Consider the following 24,111-nt stretch of genomic DNA (forward strand, 5'->3'; position numbering starts at 1 on the left):
GTGTGTGTGTGTGTGTCGCGCACACAGATTAATATAACGATAAGTCTAATTATGGAATTACTGTTTAGTCTATGTTGAGAAATCTAATAGTGGACAAACCGGAAGATCCCATTCAGTACCTGATTACTTTGCTGAAGAGAGACAGTATTGGAGGTGAGTTAAAATCCACATCACTGTTGAACACTTAATAGCTGTGGCGTTAATACAGTTTTGTCAACAACAGTGTACATACACACGTGATGGCCACCAGGTGGCACTCTGTTCCTTATAAACCTTGCAATTGTTAAAGTCTCCATCAGTGAAATATGTTCCTTTGCAACATCTTTGTTAATGCAAATTTCACGTTAATATTCTAATAGGAGTCTTAGAAATAGAAATGTTTGTAATACCAATATATTTCACTTTCATTTTTAATTCTGTATACATTCTATATTGCGTATATGAATGTGCATCATTTCATAATGATGCACATTGTGATGCACATTATCTATAATCCGACATGGCATGTATGAATGACCGTAAACATTACTTCAAAGACTTTTATATTTCATATTTTATATTGATAATTTATATTTATAGGTGATTTCTTTATGATTGGGTATTTGGCATGTAATGCTTTTGGTCAGTTTTGGCTGCACTGTGGAGTTTTTAAGTGGCTGGTATAACTTCCTGCAAGGCTGACTTCTTGCCATTGATGTGCAGCACTCACATGTACTAACATGTACAGTGTCAGAAGCAGAGCCCATGTGCTCAGGTGCAGCCATCACTCTCAGGTGTGTTTAAAGGGGCAGTTAAACAAAATCATAACATACAGGAAGTTCTCATTTAAGTAGCCATTTTGGTTATTGCTATATAAGTAATGACAAACGGAAGCTCAAGGAGAAAGAAATTTCACGCCTCACTTGCATGACCCGCATATGCTTTAAAATGACTTTTTTACCTCCCGGATTATGCCATTACAGCATTTCTCTGCTGTTAGACTAAGTTCAACATTGAATTCCTATATGGTGGCTATTGTTAAACCAGGTCAATTATTGTCATTTTTAACTTTCTCTCTCACTTTAAAAATATTATCCTAATTATAAATATTAAAACCAAAAAATATCACTAAAAGCTCAAGAACAGAGCTTAAGATAATAAACCATATATAGAGTATCAAACATATGTGTCCCAATTTACCCTTTGTCCCACCTAACCAATACTCGCCCAGTAGAGATTCCCGGAGAGGTATGTTTCATTCGTGCACATCGCTGTGCTCTGCGCATGTCTGATGTATGCCTCTTTACACAGTGTTTCACTTCATGACCTTGTTACTGCTGTTTCCACCTTTTTTGGCTCTTCGGTTCAATTGACAGAAACAGCATGTTTTGGGGCAGGGCGTTGTACATCAGGAGAATGGTACTTGTCAGGCACTCAGTAGTCAACAACCAAATTTTACACAGGCATGTATATATTATTACTGTATTATTCTTAATACAATACATTGATTTTTGTCAAATGAATGAGGATTCAGTTTGAGATTGCCTTTTTGATTCCCTGAATAGTCATTGTTCATTTCCAGTTCCCAGGATTATGCTGCTGGGTCCTCCAGCTTCAGGCAAAAGAACCATTGTAAGTGAAATTTATGTTGTTTTACCAAATGATAGAAAGAGCGACTGAGTCAAAAGGTATGATTTATTTAAAGGAATACTAGTGATTAGAGAACTGATGTAAGATAATTGGTCATCAGGGGAATTCGGGATAATTTGAGTATTCTTGAGAATTGAATCTTGGGACAAATATGAAATTATTCTTCAGATTTTTTTCAAAGAAATGTATAAATTTTACATGTGCGCAATAAAAAGGAATTCATGTTCTTTTCCTCTTTTTTACTTCTTTAAAAATATTGGGAATAAATGGTAAGAGTTTATATGAAGTTATACACGCTTTGTATTGGAAGTGGATTTGGCTTTGAAGGGAACGTCTCTCATCAGTTTTGCCAAGGGAGGTGTCTATTAAAGAAATTTCTTCAATGTTTTACTGAATTATTTTACAGCACTCTTTGGTAACATGCAGGCCTGCATGATGTTTTTGTGACTGAAGATTTTTAAAGGAGGTTTAAAAGAGACATACATGGGAAGATTGTATAAATCTATATTCTGGCAAAGTAGGTGTGAAATGTCTTAATAGACAAGTTTTTTATTAAAAACGACTCATGTAATATGCAAAAAATAAATATGGAGATTGCTGACAGTAACAGAATGCGAGAACATAACTTAAATGTGGCATTCAAACGCAAGTCTTAAATTCCCCATGGTCTCATTGCAGCATATGGGAGAAGTGTATTCCCACTCGCTGTCTGTAAGAATCATAGCCACAGTCAATGCGAAGAGTCCCAGCCAGTGGCCGTGTGAAGCCGGTCGGCGCGCAGGCAGCCCTGGAGCCCGCAGCTGTGAAGTGACAGCTGTCTCTTTTGTGCTCCGTCAGGCCAGACAGCTGTGTGAGCGCACCAGAGCCGTGCACATCACAGAGCCCGGTGTATTGGAGGGGGAGACGGAGCTGGCGAGGGAGGCGAATACGCACACGGACAGGCTGCAGGTAAGGCAGGGCCGGGGGCCCTGGGGAAAGCTGGCTGGGTGGGGGGCTGACGTTTACATACAGCCCCTTTCAGGAAGACCTGTGTGTCAAATGAGAGTGCACCGAGGCCTCTGCCATCTTATTTAAAACACTTTCTGGGTTCCTTAATTACTGTAACGTTGTGGGATCCATTCCCGCTCCCCATTCTGCTCTTGTGTGGCATCTACATGTTCTTAAGATGTATAACCAGGTCTCCCCTAGGCACTCTTATTTCCTCATAGTGTGTGTGAGTGTGGGCCCTGAGATAGACTGGTATCCCATCCAGTGTGGGCCCTGACATAGACTGGTATCCCGCCCAATATAAGCCCTGAGATAGACTGGTATCCTGTCCAATATAGGCCCTGAGACAGACTGGTATCCCATCCAGTATGGGCCCTGAGATAGACTGGTTTCCTGTCCAATATAGACCCTGAGGTAGACTGGCATCCAGTCCAATGTAGGCCCTGAGATAGACTGGTATCCTGTCCAATGTGGGCCCTGACATAGACTGGTATCCCGTCCAATATAGGCCCTGAGATAGACTGGTATCCCATCCAGTGTGGGCCCTGACATAAACTGGTATCCCGTCCAGTGTGGGCCCTGAGATAGACTGGTATCCTGTCCAATGTGGGCCCTGACATAAACTGGTGTCCCGTCCAGTGTGGGCCCTGAGATAGACTGGTATCCTGTCCAATGTGGGCCCTGACATAAACTGGTATCCCGTCCAGTGTGGGCCCTGAGATAGACTGGTATCCTGTCCAATGTGGGCCCTGACATAAACTGGTATCCCGTCCAGTGTGGGCCGTGCTCTATGCCCTCTGCTTCCTGGGATAGGCTGCAAGCTAAGCACGATCCTATACTGAATTGTTGTGGTCAACTGCAGAACTGGTTATGGGAGAAGGGTGGATAATTACTTTCCTAAAAGCATAAAAGAAAACTTATTTTGTATATTTTGTAAAGATGACTACATGTTCCATGTATACTGTGAGTACAATATGTGAGAAGACTTTCTATACTATGCTAAATATTACATAGTTCCTGCAAGATGTCTGACCTGTGATGTCAGATGGTTTGGCTTTGAACTTTTTCCACATGGAAAACAAAACTTTTTAGCAAGCATGCCTCCTGACAATCTTAAAAATTAGTTAATTTGTCCTCATTAAAAGCTTAAAAATAAATGAATAAATAATGATTGAAGAGAAAGCGTTGTTTTTATGTTTCTAAAATAGCCTAGATAAGTATTCTTTAAAAAGCTTGTTTGTACATTTGCCCTCCCCCAGTTTCCAATATAGACAGTTCACAAGCTCTTGGAGATCAGGCTGAACGCAGGGAAAAGAGGCTTGTTTAGTTAGACGTTTGAGGCAAAAGACGTTATGGCTTAATGAGGGTGGTGTTGTATTCCCTGCTCTGAATCTGCATGCAAGAAGAGCCCCCCAAAAAAAACTAGATAAAGAAGAGAGAGAAGAACCACAAATGCCAATCCCTGTGGTTTAATTATTTTAATTATCATCTTCTGTTTGATTCCACTCCCCCCCCCCCTCCAAAAAAATTTAATAAATAAATATGGTCCATTAAAAGATGCTGGTTTGGGTTAATCTGATTAAAAACTCTGCTGGTGAGGAAGATAAAAGGGCAGCGGTGTCAGAATTAATCAACAGACTTAAAACTGACATTTCTGACGGGGAACTTTGGTGCTTCATCTCTCCACTTTCTGCTGAAATGATCACGATTGGTAGCTCAGAGAATTAACTGTGGTTTGAATCAGGTGCAGTAGCTCAGAGAATTCACTGCCGTTTGAATCGGGTGGGGTAGCTCTGAAAATTTGGTGCTGTTTGAATCGGTTGCAGTAACTCTGAGAATTCATTGCCGTAAATATCAGTTGTGGTAGCGCTGAGTCCACTACCCAATGAATCAGGAGAGGGTGGAATTCATTGCTGTATGAAACAGTTACAGTGGCTCTGAGAATTCACTGCCATATGACTCAGGTGTAGCATCTCTGAGAATTCACTGTCATATGAATCAGGTGTAGCAGCACTGAAAATTCACTGCCATATGAATTAGGTGTAGCTGCTCTGAAAATTCACTGCCATATGAATTAGGTGTACCTGCTCTGAAAATTCACTGCCATATGTATCAGGTGTGGAACAGGCCCTTAATATATTTCGTATTTCTGGCTGGTTGATTTCACCAACCTGGGAGCAGAAACAAATTTCGGGGGGGGGGGTTCAAACCTGTAATTTTACTTTGTGTCCCTGTGCCTGGTGTGGTAGCTCAAAAATACATGTGTTGTACATCTGTGTATTTGAGAATGCATCATGGATTCCCATCACTTTGGTCAGTTTCTCTTTTATTAAGCCGTTCCCTAGTTCGAAACATAAATATCTCTGCTACTGTACACTTGTACAGGAAATAAAGCTATCAGAAAGATACAGAAGGTAATAGTAAACAATTCAGAGGATTTGATGGCAGAGTAGAGTCTGTAAATGAGAGGATTGCATTGAACTGAGAGGACCTCACGTAGCAGCAAAGCCATTGAGAGCTTCAATGGAGGGAAGCGGGAATGCAGAGCCTGGCAGAGCGTCTGATGATCTGCCCCCCGCCCCGCCCCCGTGGCTGCGCTCCCCTGCTACCGGACATGAGCTCTTTCCTCAAGGTGATACTTCAAAGTGGCTCACAGACAGCGTGTGCCTGGCAGCCGGTGTGTAGGCCCCTCCTGATCATGCTCCAGCCCCATGCCTCGCGCCCCACTGGGCCAGGTTACTGCCAAGTTTCACGCCATTTGGCCTGAGGGACCCTCATCCCTTCGCCCTTAATGCACTAAATCCCATCTCATTACCAAATCAAGCTGAGAAAGTCAAGCTGCAGCATTTTACAGCATTGAAATGTACACTGATGTCTTCCCAGGTGAAAGACAGGGCGGATAAAGGTAGATTGACAGGCAATACCACAGAAATGGATTTCCTTCCATGCCATGAGATTTTGTATTGTGCTTCTCCTCCTCTCTAGGCAATCCCTTGTGAGCTTTGGGTCAAGTTGATTCAACTGCGCCTTTCAAAAGTGGACTGCATTCGACGAGTAAGGCCGCCCCTAACTTCCAGCATTTTGGATCTTCTACACATACAAACACATCCCATAATCGCATTATTCCTTTTTCAATTTTGTGCTCCTCCAAATTGCTACCTATGTCAGTGTAAGAAAATGAAGGATCGGGATAGTGAAAGGTGGGTTTCAAACAACTTGTGAGCTTCTCTGCACAATTCTTTTTGTTGGAGATGCAGTAGCAGTAAACCATTATATATTAGAATCTTTGAAGTCTTTATAGCTTCATTATTTACTGTATAGTGTGCTTCCATCATCCATCCATCTTCCAGAGTCTTGGGATTTTTTTTCAAAGTTCAATTAATTACATGTGGACACAAGGTGGTCCCTACAACTCCTGTGACTGTTTGAATTAGAACCTAGTCAACAGTAATTTTTGACAAATTTGTGCAAAAAAAAAATATTTTCATGAAGTGAAGTTCTCCTCAGTTGCTACAAGAAATGGAGGTGCTGTTGCACTCCCTTGGCTTTAATAGTGGCGTTGAAGAACCAGATGAGGTCATCTGTGATGTACTTACCAAGAAACTTGGTGTTTCTGACTGTCTCTATAGTAGATCCATTGATGGAGAATGACGAGTGATCAGTATGGGCCTTCTTGAAGTCAACAGTCATCTCTTTCATCGTATCCATCTTTAGAGACATTGTTGCTCTTGCACCAGCCCACTTGTCACTCAATGTCCACTCTATACACTGACTCATCATTGCTCCTGATCATGCTTGGTATCACCAGCAAACTTGATAATGTACTTTGAATAGAACTGGGCAGTGCAGTTCTGATTCAGCAATGACCAGTGGCCTGAGCATCTCCCTGGGGGGTGCCAGTGCCCAGTTTGGAGATATGGAGATGTTTTGGTCGGTTCACCTTCTTTATCTTCTTGCTGAAATACATTGCAGGAAGAATTTTCTTGCATAAGTATCTTTTTTTATCCAGTCAGGTCCAGGGGAAGGCCAGAGGAGGATGTTCTTAGTGAACCACTTAAGGCAATATGCAAACTGTAAGCTAGGGAGTCTCATCTCACATCAAGCATGGATAGACTGAGTACCTGATCATCAGGAGGAGGGATGGTCTTCCTCACAAGAACATTGTTTCCTGCATCAAACTGTGTGGTAAAGTAGTTCGGCACATTTGGGAGGAAAGCATCACTGACAGCGGTGTCAGTGATGATCTGAATGCCCTGCAACGTGCTCCGTGTGTCCCTGTTGTCTTGGAAGTGACCATGGATTTTTCATGTGCATGTATGCTTAGCATCCCTGATGCTCCAGGACAGGTTGGCCCTCACAGTCCCATCTGAAGACATGGCAGGTTTTCAGCAGCTCGTGGACCTGTGTAGTCATTCAAGGTTTCAGGTTGGCTGATGTGCTAATGAACTTGGAGACCGTTACATCATCTGTGCAGTCGCTGGTATATCCAGTCACAGATGCTGCATACTCTGAGGTGACCGTAGGAAGCAGCCTCCTTGAACATATAACAATCTGCATGATCAAAACAGTCCTACCGTGCCAAAGTAGCGCCTTCTGGCCGTATTCTGATACTCTTCACAGGCGGTTTAGCGCGTTTGATCAGCGGTCTGGATGCTGTAATCAGCATTACAGAAATGTGGTCTGAGTGGTTGAGGCAGGGGGCAGTTTGTAGCCTTGTATGTGAGGCAGATGTTCGTGTAAACAAGGCCCAGTGTGTTCACCTCTCTGTCTACAAAGTTAATATTGTGGTAGGTGAAGCTCACTCGAGATTTGCATGATTGAGATCACCCGTGACGACTAAAAGCTGCCGGGGTAACCCATTTGCAGTTGGCTAATGGTTTCACAGCGAACATACTCCCTCAGTGTTGGCGCTGGTAGGGATGAACGCTGCCTGAACTCTTATATGGCCGGCATTTTTAACTTTAGCAGCAGGGAAGAGTGTGATTAAGGAGTTGCACCAAAAAAGCTTAATGTCTCTTGGGGGGTTACTTCTGTTGTACCTTTGAACAGGCTATTTAAAGCAGGCTTCTGTCTAATTGGGTAAAACTAAGTTATGCAAAGTTTTGCATTTAAAGTACTTATATCCATCTGTCTTCTGACCACTTATCCTGGCCAGGGTCATGGGCTTATAGAAATAGTATTATAACCATATAATACAGAGATATAATGGGTTATTTATGAGTAGCATCTAACTGCTGAGTGTCCGTAATTAGTTGTTTAAATGCATCAACAGCAATGGCAGTTAGCAGCAAAGTACATCACTTCTCTAAGGCAGCATAGATGGGTGCCTTTTAAGGGGTATTTTTGCGCGCTGATGCGTGGTGCAGGAATCAAGCAGCATACCGAGTGACCCGTTCATCTGATGCCCTCGTTGATCACTGGGAAACTGGGGAGCAGGGGTCTTCATTATCAGGAGCATGTGCATATGCTAATATACCAGCCAAGTGAAGATCAAAGTATCCAGCGAAGGGTAGGCAGTGGGCTGCAGCGGTGACGGGAGCCTGTGACGGAGTAAGCATGGTGAGGGGGTAGAGGGGTTGGCACCGGGAGGTCGAGAGGGACACCTGCAGTGTGAGGGTGCTGTGTCTTCTGAAAGCATATCATACTGGCCCCCTGACCCAGACCAATCCAGTCATGTTCTAAATATTTTAGAGCCCCAGTCACCCAGGTTCTCTTGGAATTGGCTGAACTCCCCCCCATTTATGGTGACCTTGGTGCAGGGGTACCCACTGATGTGAGCAGCAGGGAGAAGCTCCTTGGTGTTGGATTAGTGCCTCTCATGAGGCTTCACTTACACCAAAATGGCCTCTTCAGTCCCACCTTGTGGTGTAATCAGTGTTTGTGTGTGTGTGTGTGTGTGTGTGTGTGTGTGTCGGTCTTTCTGTCTGTGTGGAAATTATGTTATATTACATTGTGGGGACTAAATGTCCCCTCACCATGTGATAAAAACCTCTCCTTCTGATGTTGCGGGGACCATTGTCCAGGTCCCCACAAAGACACGTGAATGCAATCAAAAACCTGAGAAATGCCAAAATCTTATATTTTGTTTGGTTACTTATAGGTAAGGTTAGGGCTGTGTAGAGGTTAAGATTGTCATGTTGGAATTAGAGTTTTCATGTTGGAGAGTCCCCACAAAGATATAATTAAAAACCAGTGTGTTTATGTTTGTGTGTGTGTGTGTGTGTGTGTGTATGTGTGTGTATGTGGTTTTGAATAGATCACATTTGGGGACCAAAATGCGGTAAAACCTGAAACTTCCTTACTTTTGGGGACACTTCTTCAGGTCCCCATTTGGATAACCTCAGTTTTTTAAAAATCTGTGAATGCGATCAAAAAGGTAAAAGTGCTAAAAGTCCTGTATTTGGGTTGGTTACTTATGGTTAAGGTTAGGGCTGGGTCGAGGTTAAGGGTGTCGTGATCGGGATTATGGTTTTTCACATAGAAATAAATCGTCCCCATTAATATAGGAAGACCAACAGACTGTGTGTGTTAGACAGAGAGAGAGAGATAGAGAGAGGGAGAGAGGCTGCCGAATCAGGCTGCAGAAACAGTGTGAAGTGGGTGTAAAGCAAAAAGTTCCTGTGCGAGGTTTTCTCCAAACTTATAAATGATGCACTTTTAATGAATCTCCTAATTATAATCCAGTAGCCCACTGAATGACTCACTGCAGTGTAAGGAAACCAAAGAACAGAGCTGGGATCAAATGAAAGGAGGTTATAGGAGATTTAATGGTATTGGTTCATACTGTGTACTAAGTCACAATTAGGAAAACAATCCTGTGAGTGGCATGTGATTTGGAATTGTTATAACCGTTGTAATGCAAACCAACACACAGGTACTGGGATTTTATTTGATTGTTGATTGTATTAATGTGATCTTTAACTACATAGATGAACTTGATCCCACTGATTTTAGCAGTAAATGTAACAGAAGGGTCCCATGTAAAGTACCCACACTGACTCCTCCACAGTCCATAACCAGAAAGGTCCGATGTAAAGTACCCCTCACTGACTCCTCCACAGTCCATAACCAGAAGTGTCCCATGTAAAGTACCCTCACTGACTCCTCCACAGTCCATAACCAGAAGTGTCCCATGTAAAGTACCCTCACTGACTCCTCCACATTCCATAACCAGAAGTGTCCCATGTAAAGTACCCTCACTGACACCTCCACATTCCATAACCAGAAGGGTCCCATGTAAAGTACCCTCACTGACTCCTCCACAGCCCATAACCAGAAGGGACCCATGTAAAGTACCCTCGCTGACTCCTCCACAGTCCATAACCAGAAGTGTCCCATGTAAAGTACCCTCACTGACTCCTCCACATTCCATAACCAGAAGGGTCCCATGTAAGGTACCCACACTGACTCCTCCACATTCCATAACCAGAAGGGTCCCATGTAAAGTACCCTCACTGACTCCTCCACAGTCCATAACCAGAAGGGTCCCATGTAAAGTACCCTCACTGACTCCTCCACAGTCCATAACCAGAAGTGTCCCATGTAAAGTACCCTCACTGACTCCTCCACATTCCATAACCAGAAGGGTCCCATGTAAAGTACCCTCACTGACTCCTCCACAGCCCATAACCAGAAGGGACCCATGTAAAGTACCCTCGCTGACTCCTCCACAGTCCATAACCAGAAGTGTCCCATGTAAAGTACCCTCACTGACTCCTCCACATTCCATAACCAGAAGGGTCCCATGTAAGGTACCCACACTGACTCCTCCACATTCCATAACCAGAAGGGTCCCATGTAAAGTACCCTCACTGACTCCTCCACAGTCCATAACCAGAAGGGTCCCATGTAAAGTACCCTCACTGACTCCTCCACAGTCCATAACCAGAAGTGTCCCATGTAAAGTACCCTCACTGACTCCTCCACATTCCATAACCAGAAGGGTCCCATGTAAAGTACCCTCACTGACTCCTCCACAGCCCATAACCAGAAGGGACCCATGTAAAGTACCCTCGCTGACTCCTCCACAGTCCATAACCAGCAGTGTCCCATGTAAAGTACCCTCACTGACTCCTCCACATTCCATAACCAGAAGTGTCCCATGTAAAGTACCCTCACTGACTCCTACACAGTCCATAACCAGAAGGGACCCATGTAAAGTACCCACACTGACTCCTCCACATTCCATAACCAGAAGTGTCCCATGTAAAGTACCCACACTGACTCCTCCGCAGTCCATAACCAGAAGTGTCCCATGTAAAGTACCCACACTGACTCCTCCGCAGTCCATAACCAGAAGTGTCCCATGTAAAGTACCCACACTGACTCCTCCGCAGTCCATAACCAGAAGGGTCCCATGTAAAGTACCCACACTGACTCCTACACAGTCCATAACCATAAGGGTCCCATGTAAAGTACCCACACTGACTCCTCCACAGTCCATAACCAGAAGTGTCCCATGTAAAGTACCCACACTGACTCCTACACAGTCCATAACCATAAGGGTCCCATGTAAAGTACCCACACTGACTCCTCCACAGCCCATAACCATAAGGGTCCCATGTAAAGTACCCACACTGACTCCTCAACAGCCCATAACCATAAGGGTCCCATGTAAAGTACCCACACTGACTCCTACACAGCCCATAACCATAAGGGTCCCATGTAAAGTACCCACACTGACTCCTACATAGTCCATAACCAGAAGTGTCCCATGTAAAGTACCCACACTGACTCCTACACAGCCCATAACCATAAGGGTCCCATGTAAAGTACCCACACTGACTCCTACACAGTCCATAACCAGAAGGGTCCCATGTAAAGTAGCCATACTGACTCCTACACAGCCCATAACCATAAGGGTCCCATGTAAAGTACCCACACTGACTCCTACACAGTCCATAACCAGAAGGGTCCCATGTAAAGTACCCACACTGACTCCTACACAGTCCATAACCATAAGGGTCCCATGTAAAGTACCCACACTGACTCCTCCGCAGTCCATAACCAGAAGTGTCCCATGTAAAGTACCCACACTGACTCCTCCACAGTCCATAACCAGAAGTGTCCCATGTAAAGTACCCACACTGACTCCTACACAGTCCATAACCAGAAGGGTCCCATGTAAAGTACCCACACTGACTCCTACACAGTCCATAACCATAAGGGTCCCATGTAAAGTACCCACACTGACTCCTACATAGTCCATAACCATAAGGGTCCCATGTAAAGTACCCACACTGACTCCTACATAGTCCATAACCATAAGGGTCCCATGTAAAGTACCCACACTGACTCCTACACAGTCCATAACCAGAAGTGTCCCATGTAAAGTACCCACACTGACTCCTACACAGTCCATAACCAGAAGTGTCCCATGTAAAGTACCCACACTGACTGCTACACAGCCCATAACCAGAAGGGTCCCATATAAAGTACCCACACTGACACCTCCACAGTCGATAATCAGCCTTTTATCTTGAAATCTTATTCTACAATTAATATGCCTGCAATCAAAACACACCAAATTAATTTTCCTGATGGGTTTTTTTTCTTTCTGAAGTGTCAGTTTCTGTGTAGCCAGAGGAAAAAAGTATGTATATCATTAAACTGCAAGCGGTCCTTTTCCTTTCTAAACTCTGCAAATTGCCTTGCTCAAGCTGAATAAATTACTAAACTTTTTCACTTGGCATCCTTTAACTCTCATCTTTTAGGCATAGTAGTTTATGATTATAATTTCCTTTAATCTAGTAATGGATGTTTATCCCTTCAGGCTACATGTCTGATGATATTTATCAATTTATTTCTCATTAACGTGGATAAATGCGGGGGATTCGGCCTGAAATAGTGGCTATTTCTGCATAGCTGCAGGGCACTTTCACCTGCTACACAAAGCCACTCGGCACGCTTCACTTCTGGGCGGAAGCCGCTCTGTCAGAGACTCAAGGCCCTTCATCTCCCTCCACCTCCTTGCGCGCACACATTCGCCAGGCGTCATATTGGAACTGCAGCCGCCACTCCTCTGCTTAATTACTGCGTTGTTCGTCTGCATTTGTGTTTGCGTGTACGTCTGCTTATGTGCCCCCCCCCCTCTCTCTCTTCACCTGTTTTGCAAATTAAACAACTTTGAATGTTGATCATTTCTAATCTAGGTCGCGGGGTTCATCTGTCTGGCAGCACTTCTCTAACTTTTATGTGTCTTTTTCCTCTCTCACGAGGCTGTTGTTTGTAAAACTTTCGACTGGTATTCTACCGGGAAATCACAGAAGAGGGAAAACGGTAGGAAGCATTATAATGAAGTGAGCTGAGAGGTGAAGTGAAATAACAGCTACCTTCATACACAGGCAGACCGAAATTAGCAACAACCACTAATACAAAAAATGCAGCTAGCGACCTTTGTCATTCATGTGTCTAATGAGATTTCTCACAACATTGTGCATTCAGGCACGTATGACTATAAGGATGTCTATAATTCTATCTTTAGTTTCAGTGCAAGACAAAGATTAAAAACTATGAGTAATTGGTTTCTGAAAGTATGTTCGGTATATTATACTGTATTTTGATAATTATCCTTTATTCAGTGGCTTTGATTATTGACACATTACAGTTACGGTTGATGCACTGTAATTCTGCTCATAATTCATGCATTAAAATGTATTTCTGGTCTGAAGTCACCACATCGGTATTGTTACATAAAATATATAATTTTTATGTATCACATTGACTGGGAAATTTTCATATTTGTATTAATGATGTTGAAAAAGTTTTTGCAGTGTTCTGTTTTGGGACGCAACTTTGGGACACGCATGCAGAGCACAGCTTAATAAATAGCTGCATTTGCCTGTATATTCCGGAGAGCCCTTACATAAGGCCGGCCCTTAACAATAGTTTGTCCCTTGCTTGGTGCCTTGCTGTTTGTACCAACTGCATGGAGATAATTAAGTGAAATAGAAGTGAAACAGGAAAAGGCTGAAATTGAACTGTGAAGGAGAAAGGCACCTCCTCAGAGACCGCCTGTGGAGGACATGTCTTTTTAATAGAAAAAACACACAGACAATGATTAGCTGATTAGTGGCTGGGTGACTAATTGCCTAATTGTACAGTCAAAAGGGGGGCCACCAGTGGGCCCCAGAGCTGGGGGTTAGCACTCTCCACGCGGGAGGTGTAGCAGACTGGGAGGGTCTCTCTCCAGCTTGTCAAGCTCTGCTCCCCGTCGCCTCCCCAGCCTGCTGTTCAGCTCCCTGCGACATCTGCTCCACGCGTGTCCCTCCTGTGATACAGCACCCCGCTGCAGATGTTACGGTCCCGAGGTCCTGTCTGGGCCCAGAGCCCCGGCCCTTTTGATGTGTGATAAAACGGAATGGAGTGAGCCGCCGTGGGGCTCTGGTGGCTCGAGGGCCGTGTGTCTGCGTGCGTGCGTGCATGTGCGTGTGTGTGTGTGTGTGTGTGTGTGTGTGTGTGTGTGCGTGCGTAGGACGGTTAGAGCAGTGCGATTGTGAGTGCAAGTTCATTAGAATTTCAATGAAGCCTCAGCTCTGGGCTGGGACCTGGGACACCCCCACACCGCACATTGGGAGAGCTGCAGAGAAATGCCCACAACCTACTGCTCACTACTACATTTAAAATATTTCTCTCTGCTCATTGTGTCTCTGCTCCTGTCCTTCTTTGACTGGCTGTCTGGCTCTTCACCATAATATCCCAGAATTCCCCCACACTGCCTGTACTCACCAACAAAATTTGATACCTCCCATATCTTGTGTCCATTATGGAATTTTGAATATAAATGGCACATTGTTCTTTTAGATTATATAAAAGTCTAATAATAGGACACTATTATAAATGCTGGCGATGCTTAGTATTCGTGTGCCTCAGTGCCGGAGGAGATGTCGGCCCGTAAGTATACACACCATCACAAACGAAGATTCCCCTCATCTAAATGTGTCCGAATCTTGTCTCGTTATTATCCAGGCCAGCCCACCTCCACAGCTTCAGGTCCTCACCGTCGTATCGGAATGCAACACGTCCCGCCATCGGCGCTCGCTGCGTGGGTAGCCGTGCCGTGTTGGTGGCCCGCGTAGACGCGTACTTAATGGCGGCGTTAGCGCGGGATGGCTTGCGTGTGCGATCAGGTGAGGTGTCGGATAGGTTAACAGGCGAAGATCAAAGCGGGACACAAAGGCAGATTTCAAACGTACCAAGGGTGCCGTGCAACAAGCCAGCTACTCCTCTGATAATACTTAGATCTATAAATGTTTGTTTGAGATATTTATTTATTTCTAAGATTATTCATTGCGATAATAAGTTGGGCCTAACAAGCACTTGAGGGAAATGGCTTCTCTCTCTCTCTCTCTCTCTCTCTCCCCCTCCCCCTTTTTTTTTTTTAACTTTCCCGCTCCATTGCACGGTAAGCTCTGGGAGTTGGGGAACTATTAAAGAGAATTTCTTTTATTTGCAGCTAATGAATGATATGCATTCTGTGTTCCTCCTTCTTATATTCTTTTTATGGCTAAGTGGGAACAGAGGATAGGAACTGGAAAATTAGGCACATTTTCAAGGTTTTATTAATTTAACCCTCCCCATTCCTTGCCGGATAAAATGCACCATTCTTCGTTGTTTGCGCTGAGATATGTTCTGTCTCATTTGCAAATAAATAATACATATACTGCACATTTGCTATTTGAAGAGGCTATCATCCCAAATCCAAAAGATTTAAAGTTGGCATATTTTATTTTCCTTATGCCGTAGTTTTCTATGTTTAATGTATAAATTTCATGTGTTGTGTTTTTGTAAAGATCTTCTAATGTAACCCATCATTGACGTGATTTGGCATCGCTTTCTCTGGGATTAAGAAAGCCTCGCGTGAACCATTCTCTTTTCTAATTCTTTGTACAGTTTTTTTACACTTTATGTTCTGAAATTTGTCATTTTTTCAACCCAGGGAAAACAATGATAATGATATAGGCCTATTTCTCATATTTGCAGATAATTAGATTGCTTCACAGAATGCAACTTCACACAGTCACACAATACCTAAGTACAATTGAAATCCTTAATTTGAAAGTATTGGGATGTATCAGAGAAGATAAATCTCGTTAATGAATTAAAGTAACTGAAATGTATCGGCAAACTTTTTTGCCTCCTGACATGATTCTCCCCAGTACCAGAGACAAGACCTCGCTGAACTTCCATATGTGGAATTGACACCTTCTGTGTATATAAAGAAGTCTATAACACATTTATCAAAGTGCAAAGATACGTTGAACAGGAATGTTATTTCACGGCACATTTTTAAACAGTCTTAGCTCCTAAATCCCCCTATGCAGTGGTGACCCACAGTTTTATGTAAAGTATAATGGCCTTAAGCACCTGGACATTTTCATGTCACTGACTAGTGTCCCTGTGCACCCCCAGGGCTGGGTGCTGGAGGGGATACCCCACAGTCGACAGGAGGCCCTGCTTCTGCAGGAGTTTGGCATTTCCCCTGACCATGTTGGTGAGTTCCGTTAGCCCAGGCCTTTCACACCGGTTCCACAGCGGACTGGCCCCTAATGAGAGCTCTTAAGCCAAATCGCAGTGAGGATATCTCTCCAGTATGCAGTGACAGTCAGTTAAATGTCTGAATTAATGTATGCCCTAGTAATGGTATGTGGGCTATATTTAGGAGTAGATCTACAGCCTAGTCTCTGACATGGTGTCCATTTTTGTACTGACTAGTCCTGCTTGTCGAGATTAAGTGACTCTAGCCTGTCTGTTCTTTCCTGCCGCATGAAGCTACATGAGGGTTGCAATAAGAGGACTTTTTTTTTCCTAGTGATGCTGGAGGCACCTGATGAAATCTTGATTAGAAGGAACCTGTGCAGGAGGGTCAGCGTCTCCCCAGAAGGTAAAGCTGGGGGCTCACCGTTAACAAGATGGTTATCTTCAGCGCAGGGAGGCAGGAGCCAGGGAGCTGCATTACATGCTAAAGTGCACCCTTGTTGTAATGCATTTCATTATCACCAGCCCTCTGCAATATTGAACATGTTTGCTAAGTCCCAACAAAGGCTCTCTGTATAAAAATCTCCATTGGGTGTAGCGAAGCCTAGCTATAATGAACAAAAGCCTTGGGTCCCAACAGATTTGTTATAGTGAGAGGCTGCTGTATCCTATAATTGCCATCTCAGTTTGCATTGTGCTGGCATCTCATTTTGCCTGTCTCTGCAGATGGCTCTGAAGAATCTCAGTATGGTAATACTGAAAATATTTATTTAAACTGACCTCCACAAATTCACACATTGCTAGTAAATAATACAAATGTTGCAACTAATTATTGCTACTAAATTATGCCAGATTTGTACTTTAGTAGTTCTGTCAGGTTCAATTATCAGTCAAATTTACGGCATTCTAATGTATCGCGTACCTCTGCTTCTCTTTGTTCTCCAGATGAGAACAGGGTTCTCTCAGATGACAACACTGCCACCCGGCTATTAAAATACCACCAGGAAGTGTCTGCTTTGCAAAGAACATTTCAAAACTGTCTCAAGATTATTAAAGCAGACCAATCCCATGAAGAAGTCTTCGCTCAAGGTAACACTGTTAGTTTCTGGCCGCTCCAACAAAGACACACTTTCAAAGCAAAGAAGGTGGTCATTCCGCAAACCCTTCTATTCGTTAAACACACAAACATGTATATACTCAAATCTGTGAGTATATACGATTTCTCACTTGTAAGTCGTATGCCAAAATGTACCACTAATGTCAACCGGCCATACTCAGCATGGTTTACAGCACCATCTACTGGTAGGAGGTCAGCATTGCCAAAAACCCTCTGGGAGGCCAGATTTACCCTCCTTGTCACCCATGCTGACGGTTGAGGGGATTGCCCTAGGCAGAGCCACAGGCAAGGAGCGCCCCGTGTGGCCCTTAGCTAGGATGAACAGTCGTCAACAAGGCCATTAGAGTCATCTGAATACAACCTGTCTCTGTATTATTCCACTTCACTTGACAAAATAATTCTGTCACTTGCTCTGCTCTTGTCTCCGCTGTTATAAAATGAGACAGGTGTTGACTGTGGATCCTTTAGGTGTGTAGTTGTAAAATTCCAGCCTTCCCTATTCTTGAATTTCCTTCTCTGACCAAGTCTCAAGTGTATGATTTTCCTAGTGTGCGCTTTGTCAGTTTCCTTATACATCGCAGGTTCCTTTTGGTCGACTATAAATCCTGCCCAATTTCACTCACTCGCATTATTTTATGGAATCATTAATAATTTTTTACTCATTCTGCCGTTACTCGATGTTCTTAATGGAAATTCGCAATGAGATCATACTAGCTGGCATTACATTATGCTTGTTATATGACACTGACAGCATTCTCCTGTAATAGCTGTTGTTCAGAAATGTAGTGAGAAGATCCAAACTTAGACACCCCACATGAACATCAGGCACAGATAGCACTTTAGCCAGTCACGAGGGCGAGTGTTTCATTCTAATTTTTTTTACGAATTTGTGTTTTGATTTGCAAATGTGAGGTTTGGGCTTTGCAGTAATAGCTCAATTTATAATTAATAACATCTGATTTGCTTGATTGCCTTCACCAGTGTGAATAAAAAAATTGGTGGGATTTTTTTTTAGCATTAAGTATTTATGGGTCTGGATTGAAATACAAACTGTGATCAAACTGTCTCCTTGAATATTGGTTACCGCTAATTAATAATGCTGTTTGAAGACGACATTACTCCAATCTTCTGACTCATCCATTTTCTACATTAACACCCCCCCCCCATTTCACACCGTTTATCACCGCTTGTGGTTTGGTATACAAATTAGCAATGCAGGGCCCAGAGATGGAGTCATTAGTTCTAATTAGGCTGTGGTTAATTACTATACACTAAAGAAGAAACCCATCATATTGAATAACGGCATTGTTGTAGCGAAACCCAACTGGAAACAGCTGTTGGCTTCCTTCAGAGGGTCACACTACAAACAAACGCTCCCCTGGAGTCAAGGGGGAGCCTCTCATCATTTATTGATTACCTGCTTAACTTCCAGATTAGCCAGCCACGTTTGTCATGTGAGGGATTCAGGCTGGTAAAGGCTGCTCTGCCCCTTGTAAGCGGTGATTTATTTGGTACGATCAGGGATTTATTCATATATTTAATATTTTTTACCTTCACGTGGATAGGCGCGCAGGAGTTAACGTGATGTTCATCTTCAGGTTGCACGAAGAAGCCCCCCCCCTCTTACAGTGTGCGTGTTGGGTGGGGGGGCGGGAGGCTCTTGCAGCAACCTCCCCAGATTTATAGCGCTCTCAGGAGCCGATTGAAGTCTTTTTTTAATCTTCGCTGAAGGGATAGGACGCCCCGGCGCGCTACAGTATGCATCTGCTGCTTCTTTGTTTTTGACATGGGGGATTATAATTAGAGACATTTATAACGCTTTGCCCTTAGAGAATTTCCCTTTTGCAGGTAGGCTAGGGGAGTAAGGCAAAAAAAAGTAGTTCACCGGCAATATAATTCAGAGCAGCGGCGGAGGTGACGCCCGCCGCCTGCGTGCCATTAGACGCCGCGCTGCGCCCAAGCGAGTCCTTAAAATGGGCTGAAGCACCCACACGCGCGAGCAGCAATGTGGCCCCACGTGGAGCATCCTTCGCTGTCAGCCCTGCCTTCACCCTGGCCTTTGGGATGCCTGCTCCTCGGGCTCTTTTGGAGTGAATGTTTCCCGTCCGCTCCCCCATAGTCGTAACCATCGGTAGGCATTTATACTGCTGAGATCCACATGTACTCATTCTTGTGCAAATGGCAAATAAATAAATATCATTATATTTTTGTTTCATTTTCATTTCATCTGTCCCCACAGCGCTGAGCTACATCCAGCACCGGCCCCGGTCCCTGGCCCCCTACATGCCCAGGGTCCTTCTGTTTGGACCCCCAGGCTCTGGAAAAAGACTGCAGGCTGCGCTGATCTCTCAGAAATACAACCTTGTCAACAGTGAGCTCTCAATTATCTCCGGCACTTCGTCTCTCCCGCCGCCGCCGTTTTCCTCTCTGACTTACCCCTGCCCTTCATGTTCCGTTCAGTGGTTACCGCTCACCTTTTTAACAAATCCTCTTTCTTCCCACCCATAATCTTTATCGCCTTTCTCGGTCGTTCCGCCTCGTTCTCAAGATTCATTGCCGTGTTCTTGCCCGTTATTTACCCCACGATTGTGGATTTGGAGGGCGTGATTGCGCCATATGGCTCCCAGGTAGCTACAGTATCTCTAAGGGCAGGTGTGCGCAAATTTTAATTATGCTAATTATTTGGCATCTGTAACTGTTTGCGCTTTATTCTTCAAGAAATGTCACGGCTATAATTTGAGAGATGATCTAATCTTGATTTAGAATTCATGCGTCAGGTATTTACATGGTAAATATTTTATTTTGAGTCTCGGAGGTGAGCAGGCCTGTGTCCAGATTTTGCCAATAATTTTCATTCTCTCTGATTCTCCTCTGTGCCATACATAATCTTTGTTATACTACTCCAACAACAAGCATAGGATATTTCTTTTTTTCCTGTACTGTTTACTTTCACAGCCTGAAAGGTTACATTGCATATTCTGTTTATTTAAACTTTAATATCCTACTTTCTCTCTTTCTTAACCTCTCTCTCCCTTGTAGTTTGCTGTGGAGAGCTTCTGAAGGCAGTTTCTGCAGACAAGACAAGTATGGGAGAGCTCATTAAACCTTACCTGGCATCCGGAGAGCAAGGTACAGCCACGAAGAAGGTCTGAGGGGGTTGTGGAGTAGGAGGTGCATGTGGGGGGGGGGGGGGGGGTTCTTAGTGTCACGTGAAAGGATATTGGATACCCTGTTTCTGCTTAGTGGAGAGCTACTGTGATTTTTTTGACGGTCACAAACACGATATAATTCAGTGCTCAGGCACCTTCCTTTCTCGTAAATCCAATAGTATGTCTTTTACACCTGGCCACTAGTGCGTCCACAAGCACTGTAAGGTTTGCCTTACAGAAATTAGTAAACTGATGTAATCAACAGGGCAGTGTAATACCCACTAAGTGTATAACATGTTGTGTTTTGTCTAGCTGGGATCACCGCCCAGGTTATGTACATGCAGGTGACTGGGGTGTTGTCCTTTTGCCCCTGCCATCCATGCAGGAATGATCCATTCTCACAAGGCTGTAAAATGTCACAGGGCGCAAACACTTATTTTAACTCAAAAGTGAAGCTTAGTCAAGACACTTCAGAATTTCAAGCAATTTGCACATGTGACACCAATTCTGTGCAGAGCTGGAATTCTGCTTTTTATGGATTGGTGACACCCCCCCCCCCCCCCCACCGTTTTTCATGATGGTTTGGAGCTCTCACCATCACGGCCTGAGCCTAAACAGCCTGCTGGCACGGTCAGAATGGAAGTGTCCGGCAAGGTAGCGGGTGAAACGTGTGACCAGGCGGCAGCATCTAGCTGATGAAATAATAATGAACGGCTGTGGCCCGACTCTCATTTGCACATGAAAATGGACTCTTCTCACTTCCCTCCGTTTAATGTTCCGCGATGACAATCCTTCCCCCCAGTTTACATGCTAATGACTTAGCTGCGACTTCCCCCTATGAGACTCCCCAGCTGAGAAAGAGTAGCTTTTTTGTCTTGTTTTGTTTTTTGTTTATGTTTATTTTAAAGTTTGTGTTTTAATCATGTGGTTTCATTTTTTTCTGGAATATGGCTAAGTACTTCCTCGTCTCCAAAAAAGTTGGAACGCTGTGCAAAATGTAAATTAAAACAGAATGCAGTGATTTGCAAATCCTGTAAACCCATATTTAATTGAAAATAGAACAAAGACAACATATCATGTTGAAAACAGAGAAATTTTATTGCTTTATGACAAATATATGCTCATTTATTTTGATGCCAGCAACACGTTTCAGACAAGTTGGGACAGGGGCGACAAAAGAATGGAAAAGTTGTGTGATGCTAAAACAAAACACGTGGTTGAATATCTCACAACTAATTAGGTTAATTGGCAACAGGTCAGTAAGATGACTGGTTATAAAACAAGCCACCCAGAGAAGCAGAGTCTCTGTGCAGTGAAGATGGGGAGAAGTTCACCTCTCTGTGAAAGACTAAGTGGGCAACTAGTGCAACAATTTAAAAATAACGTTCCGCAACATAATATTGCAAGGAATTTAGGAATTGCATCATCGACAGTGCATAATATCATAAAAAAAAAATTCTGAGAATCACGGGAAATCTCTGTATGCAAGTGACAAGACTGGAAACCAATACTGGATAGCCGTGATCTCCGGGTCGTCAAGTTGCCTTGTATTAAAAACAGACACAATTTTATAGTGGAAGTCTCTGCATAGGCTCAGGAACACTTCAAAACCCACTGTCTGTGAACATGTTCATCACTGTATCCACAAATGCAGGATGCAGAAACACCGCAAAATTCTCTGGACTCAAAGCAAAATGGAGAACTCTCTTGTGGTCTGACAAATCAAAATTTAGAATTATTTTGGGAAATTGGGGGCAACCGCAGCCTCTGACCTGAAGTGGAAAGGGACCATCAAACTTGCTATCAGTTCAAAAGCTACCATCTGTGATGTAGGGGGGGTGCATTAGTGCCCATGGCTTGGGTAGCTTGCACATCTACGAAGGCACCATTAATGCTGAATGATATATACAGGTTTTGGAGCAACATATGCTGCCATCCAGACAACATGTTTTGCAGAGGCCTTGTATGTTTCAGTAAGACAATGCATGGGTCCGTAGTAGAAGAGTTCCAGTCCCGGTGCCTACAGTCCAGACCTGTCACCCACTGAAAACATTTGGTGCGTCATGAAACAAAAAATGCAACAACGGAGACCGAACTGTTGAGCATCTTATATCAGGAAAGAATGGGACAAGAATTCACTTTCGAAACTCCAGCAACTGGTCTCCTCAGTTCCCAAATGTTTGCAGAGTGTTATTAAAAGAAAAGGCGATGAAGTACAGCGGTAAACACACTCCTCTCCCAATGTTTTTGAATCATGATCCTGGCATCAAATTCAAACTGAACATATATTTGTCACAAAAAAATATAATTTCTTAGTTTCATCATTTCATATGTTGTCTTTGTTCTATCATCAATTAAATATTGATTTATATGATTTGTAAATCATTGCACTCTGCTTTTATTTACATTTTGCACAGCGTCCCAAATTTTTTGGAAATGGGGTTGCACGACCGTTAGGAATTCAGTTATTCGTGTTTATGTTTAGCAAAATTATGACTTGTAGGAAGGACGGTGCAGATTAATATCATTATTAAATGCATTTGGGAATGCATGTAGGCGCACACCCATATTCAGGGTGTGTTCTTTGGATATGAAAATGTGTTGGACTTCTTTGTGTTCCATTCCCATCAGTCACTCACATATCATTTCATATTCTGTTTTCGCATTTTATTGTCATTGTAATCCCAATATTATCCATTGTAAACTCCAGATTGCTCACTGACTCTCTTTCTGTGAGTAAGACGGCTTTGATGCCACAGCCAAGAGGGTCAGCCAGCAAAGCCAAGCGTGGTCTTCTGGGTAAACTGGCCTTTCTGCCGGAAAGCCTCAGTACCAGGAAACTGCAGCTTAAGCATGAGCCAGATGTGCAGAATTCTCTTCACGGACGCTCTCATTTCATTCCTCCAGTTTTATATACTATTAATACTCTATGAATGAGCATGTGTTTAATAGCATCCGGCTGGTGTGGCTGTTGTTGCACACCTCTGGCTTTGTTAGCGTGTAGCTGTCGCCACCCCTGCGCCTGTCGCATGTCTTCCCCGTGTTCAAGCCAGTTCAATCCCACTGTTCCCACAGTTCCGGTGAATAGGTGGTTCAGTACCACCGCAAGCGTATAGAAATGTTAGCGTGAACGCCCAGTTCTAGACTGGCACCCCTCCCTGGCCGTATGGAATCATGTGACATTTTGTCACAGTTCGATTGGACCAAAAACAAGGAGCAGCGTTCACAGGTGAAGACATATATAAACGAACACGGGACCAACGCATCAGGAGAAATCATCACATGGGAGGAGATTACGGGTGCAGGGACTGATGTCATAGTGGTATCCGGGTTACTGGGGCGGTCAGAGCCAGAACAGAACGGAACACACCAATTTATACATATCTCCGAGAGCATGGGGCAGGTGGAATTAATCTATGTGAATAACCCTTTTCACCTGGCACTCCCTCCAGAGACGGCCGAAGGCCACGCCCCCCACCACCTGCTCACGCCCTTTGTTTCCTCAAATAGGCTGTGTAGCGCCATGACCCTAATTGTATAAATGTTTGCTCAAAATTCAGGGTGAAAAGTAGCACATGTTAAATTAATGACTTGTTTGATTTTGTCAGCCAGGCTTGTATCAGTCAATAAAAATTTTGTTAATAATCTATACACACACACACACACACACACACACACACACATGACAGTACCATGAACAATTTATTGAAGGAGGGAGCTGCATTGTATCCATTCTTCATACTGACAGACGAA

General features: G+C 43.7%; 1 protein-coding gene across 8 annotated transcripts in view; it reads left to right on the forward strand.

Moving 5' to 3' along the window:
- Nucleotides 1–24,111, forward strand: part of ak8 (adenylate kinase 8) — a 39,506-nt gene that overhangs the window by 698 nt on the left and 14,697 nt on the right. For 6 of the 8 annotated variants that reach the window (XR_007388522.1, XR_007388526.1, XR_007388525.1 and 3 more), the window contains exons 2-10: nucleotides 69–153; nucleotides 1,562–1,611; nucleotides 2,467–2,577; nucleotides 5,602–5,670; nucleotides 16,027–16,108; nucleotides 16,427–16,498; nucleotides 17,038–17,181; nucleotides 19,449–19,580; nucleotides 20,249–20,338. Coding sequence is in view for 4 of the 8 variants with exons in the window: in XM_049003599.1 (XP_048859556.1) it covers nucleotides 69–153; nucleotides 1,562–1,611; nucleotides 2,467–2,577; nucleotides 5,602–5,670; nucleotides 16,027–16,108; nucleotides 16,427–16,498; nucleotides 17,038–17,181; nucleotides 19,449–19,580; nucleotides 20,249–20,338 (835 nt within the window). In the remaining 4 variants the exon portion in view is untranslated. The remainder of the gene's footprint in view (nucleotides 1–68; nucleotides 154–1,561; nucleotides 1,612–2,466; nucleotides 2,578–5,601; nucleotides 5,671–16,026; nucleotides 16,109–16,426; nucleotides 16,499–17,037; nucleotides 17,182–19,448; nucleotides 19,581–20,248; nucleotides 20,339–24,111) is intronic. The other 2 variants (XM_049003621.1, XM_049003614.1) reach the window with 2 other exon arrangements.

Source organism: Brienomyrus brachyistius, chromosome 2 (assembly GCF_023856365.1).
Source record: "Brienomyrus brachyistius isolate T26 chromosome 2, BBRACH_0.4, whole genome shotgun sequence".
Taxonomy (NCBI): domain Eukaryota; kingdom Metazoa; phylum Chordata; class Actinopteri; order Osteoglossiformes; family Mormyridae; genus Brienomyrus; species Brienomyrus brachyistius.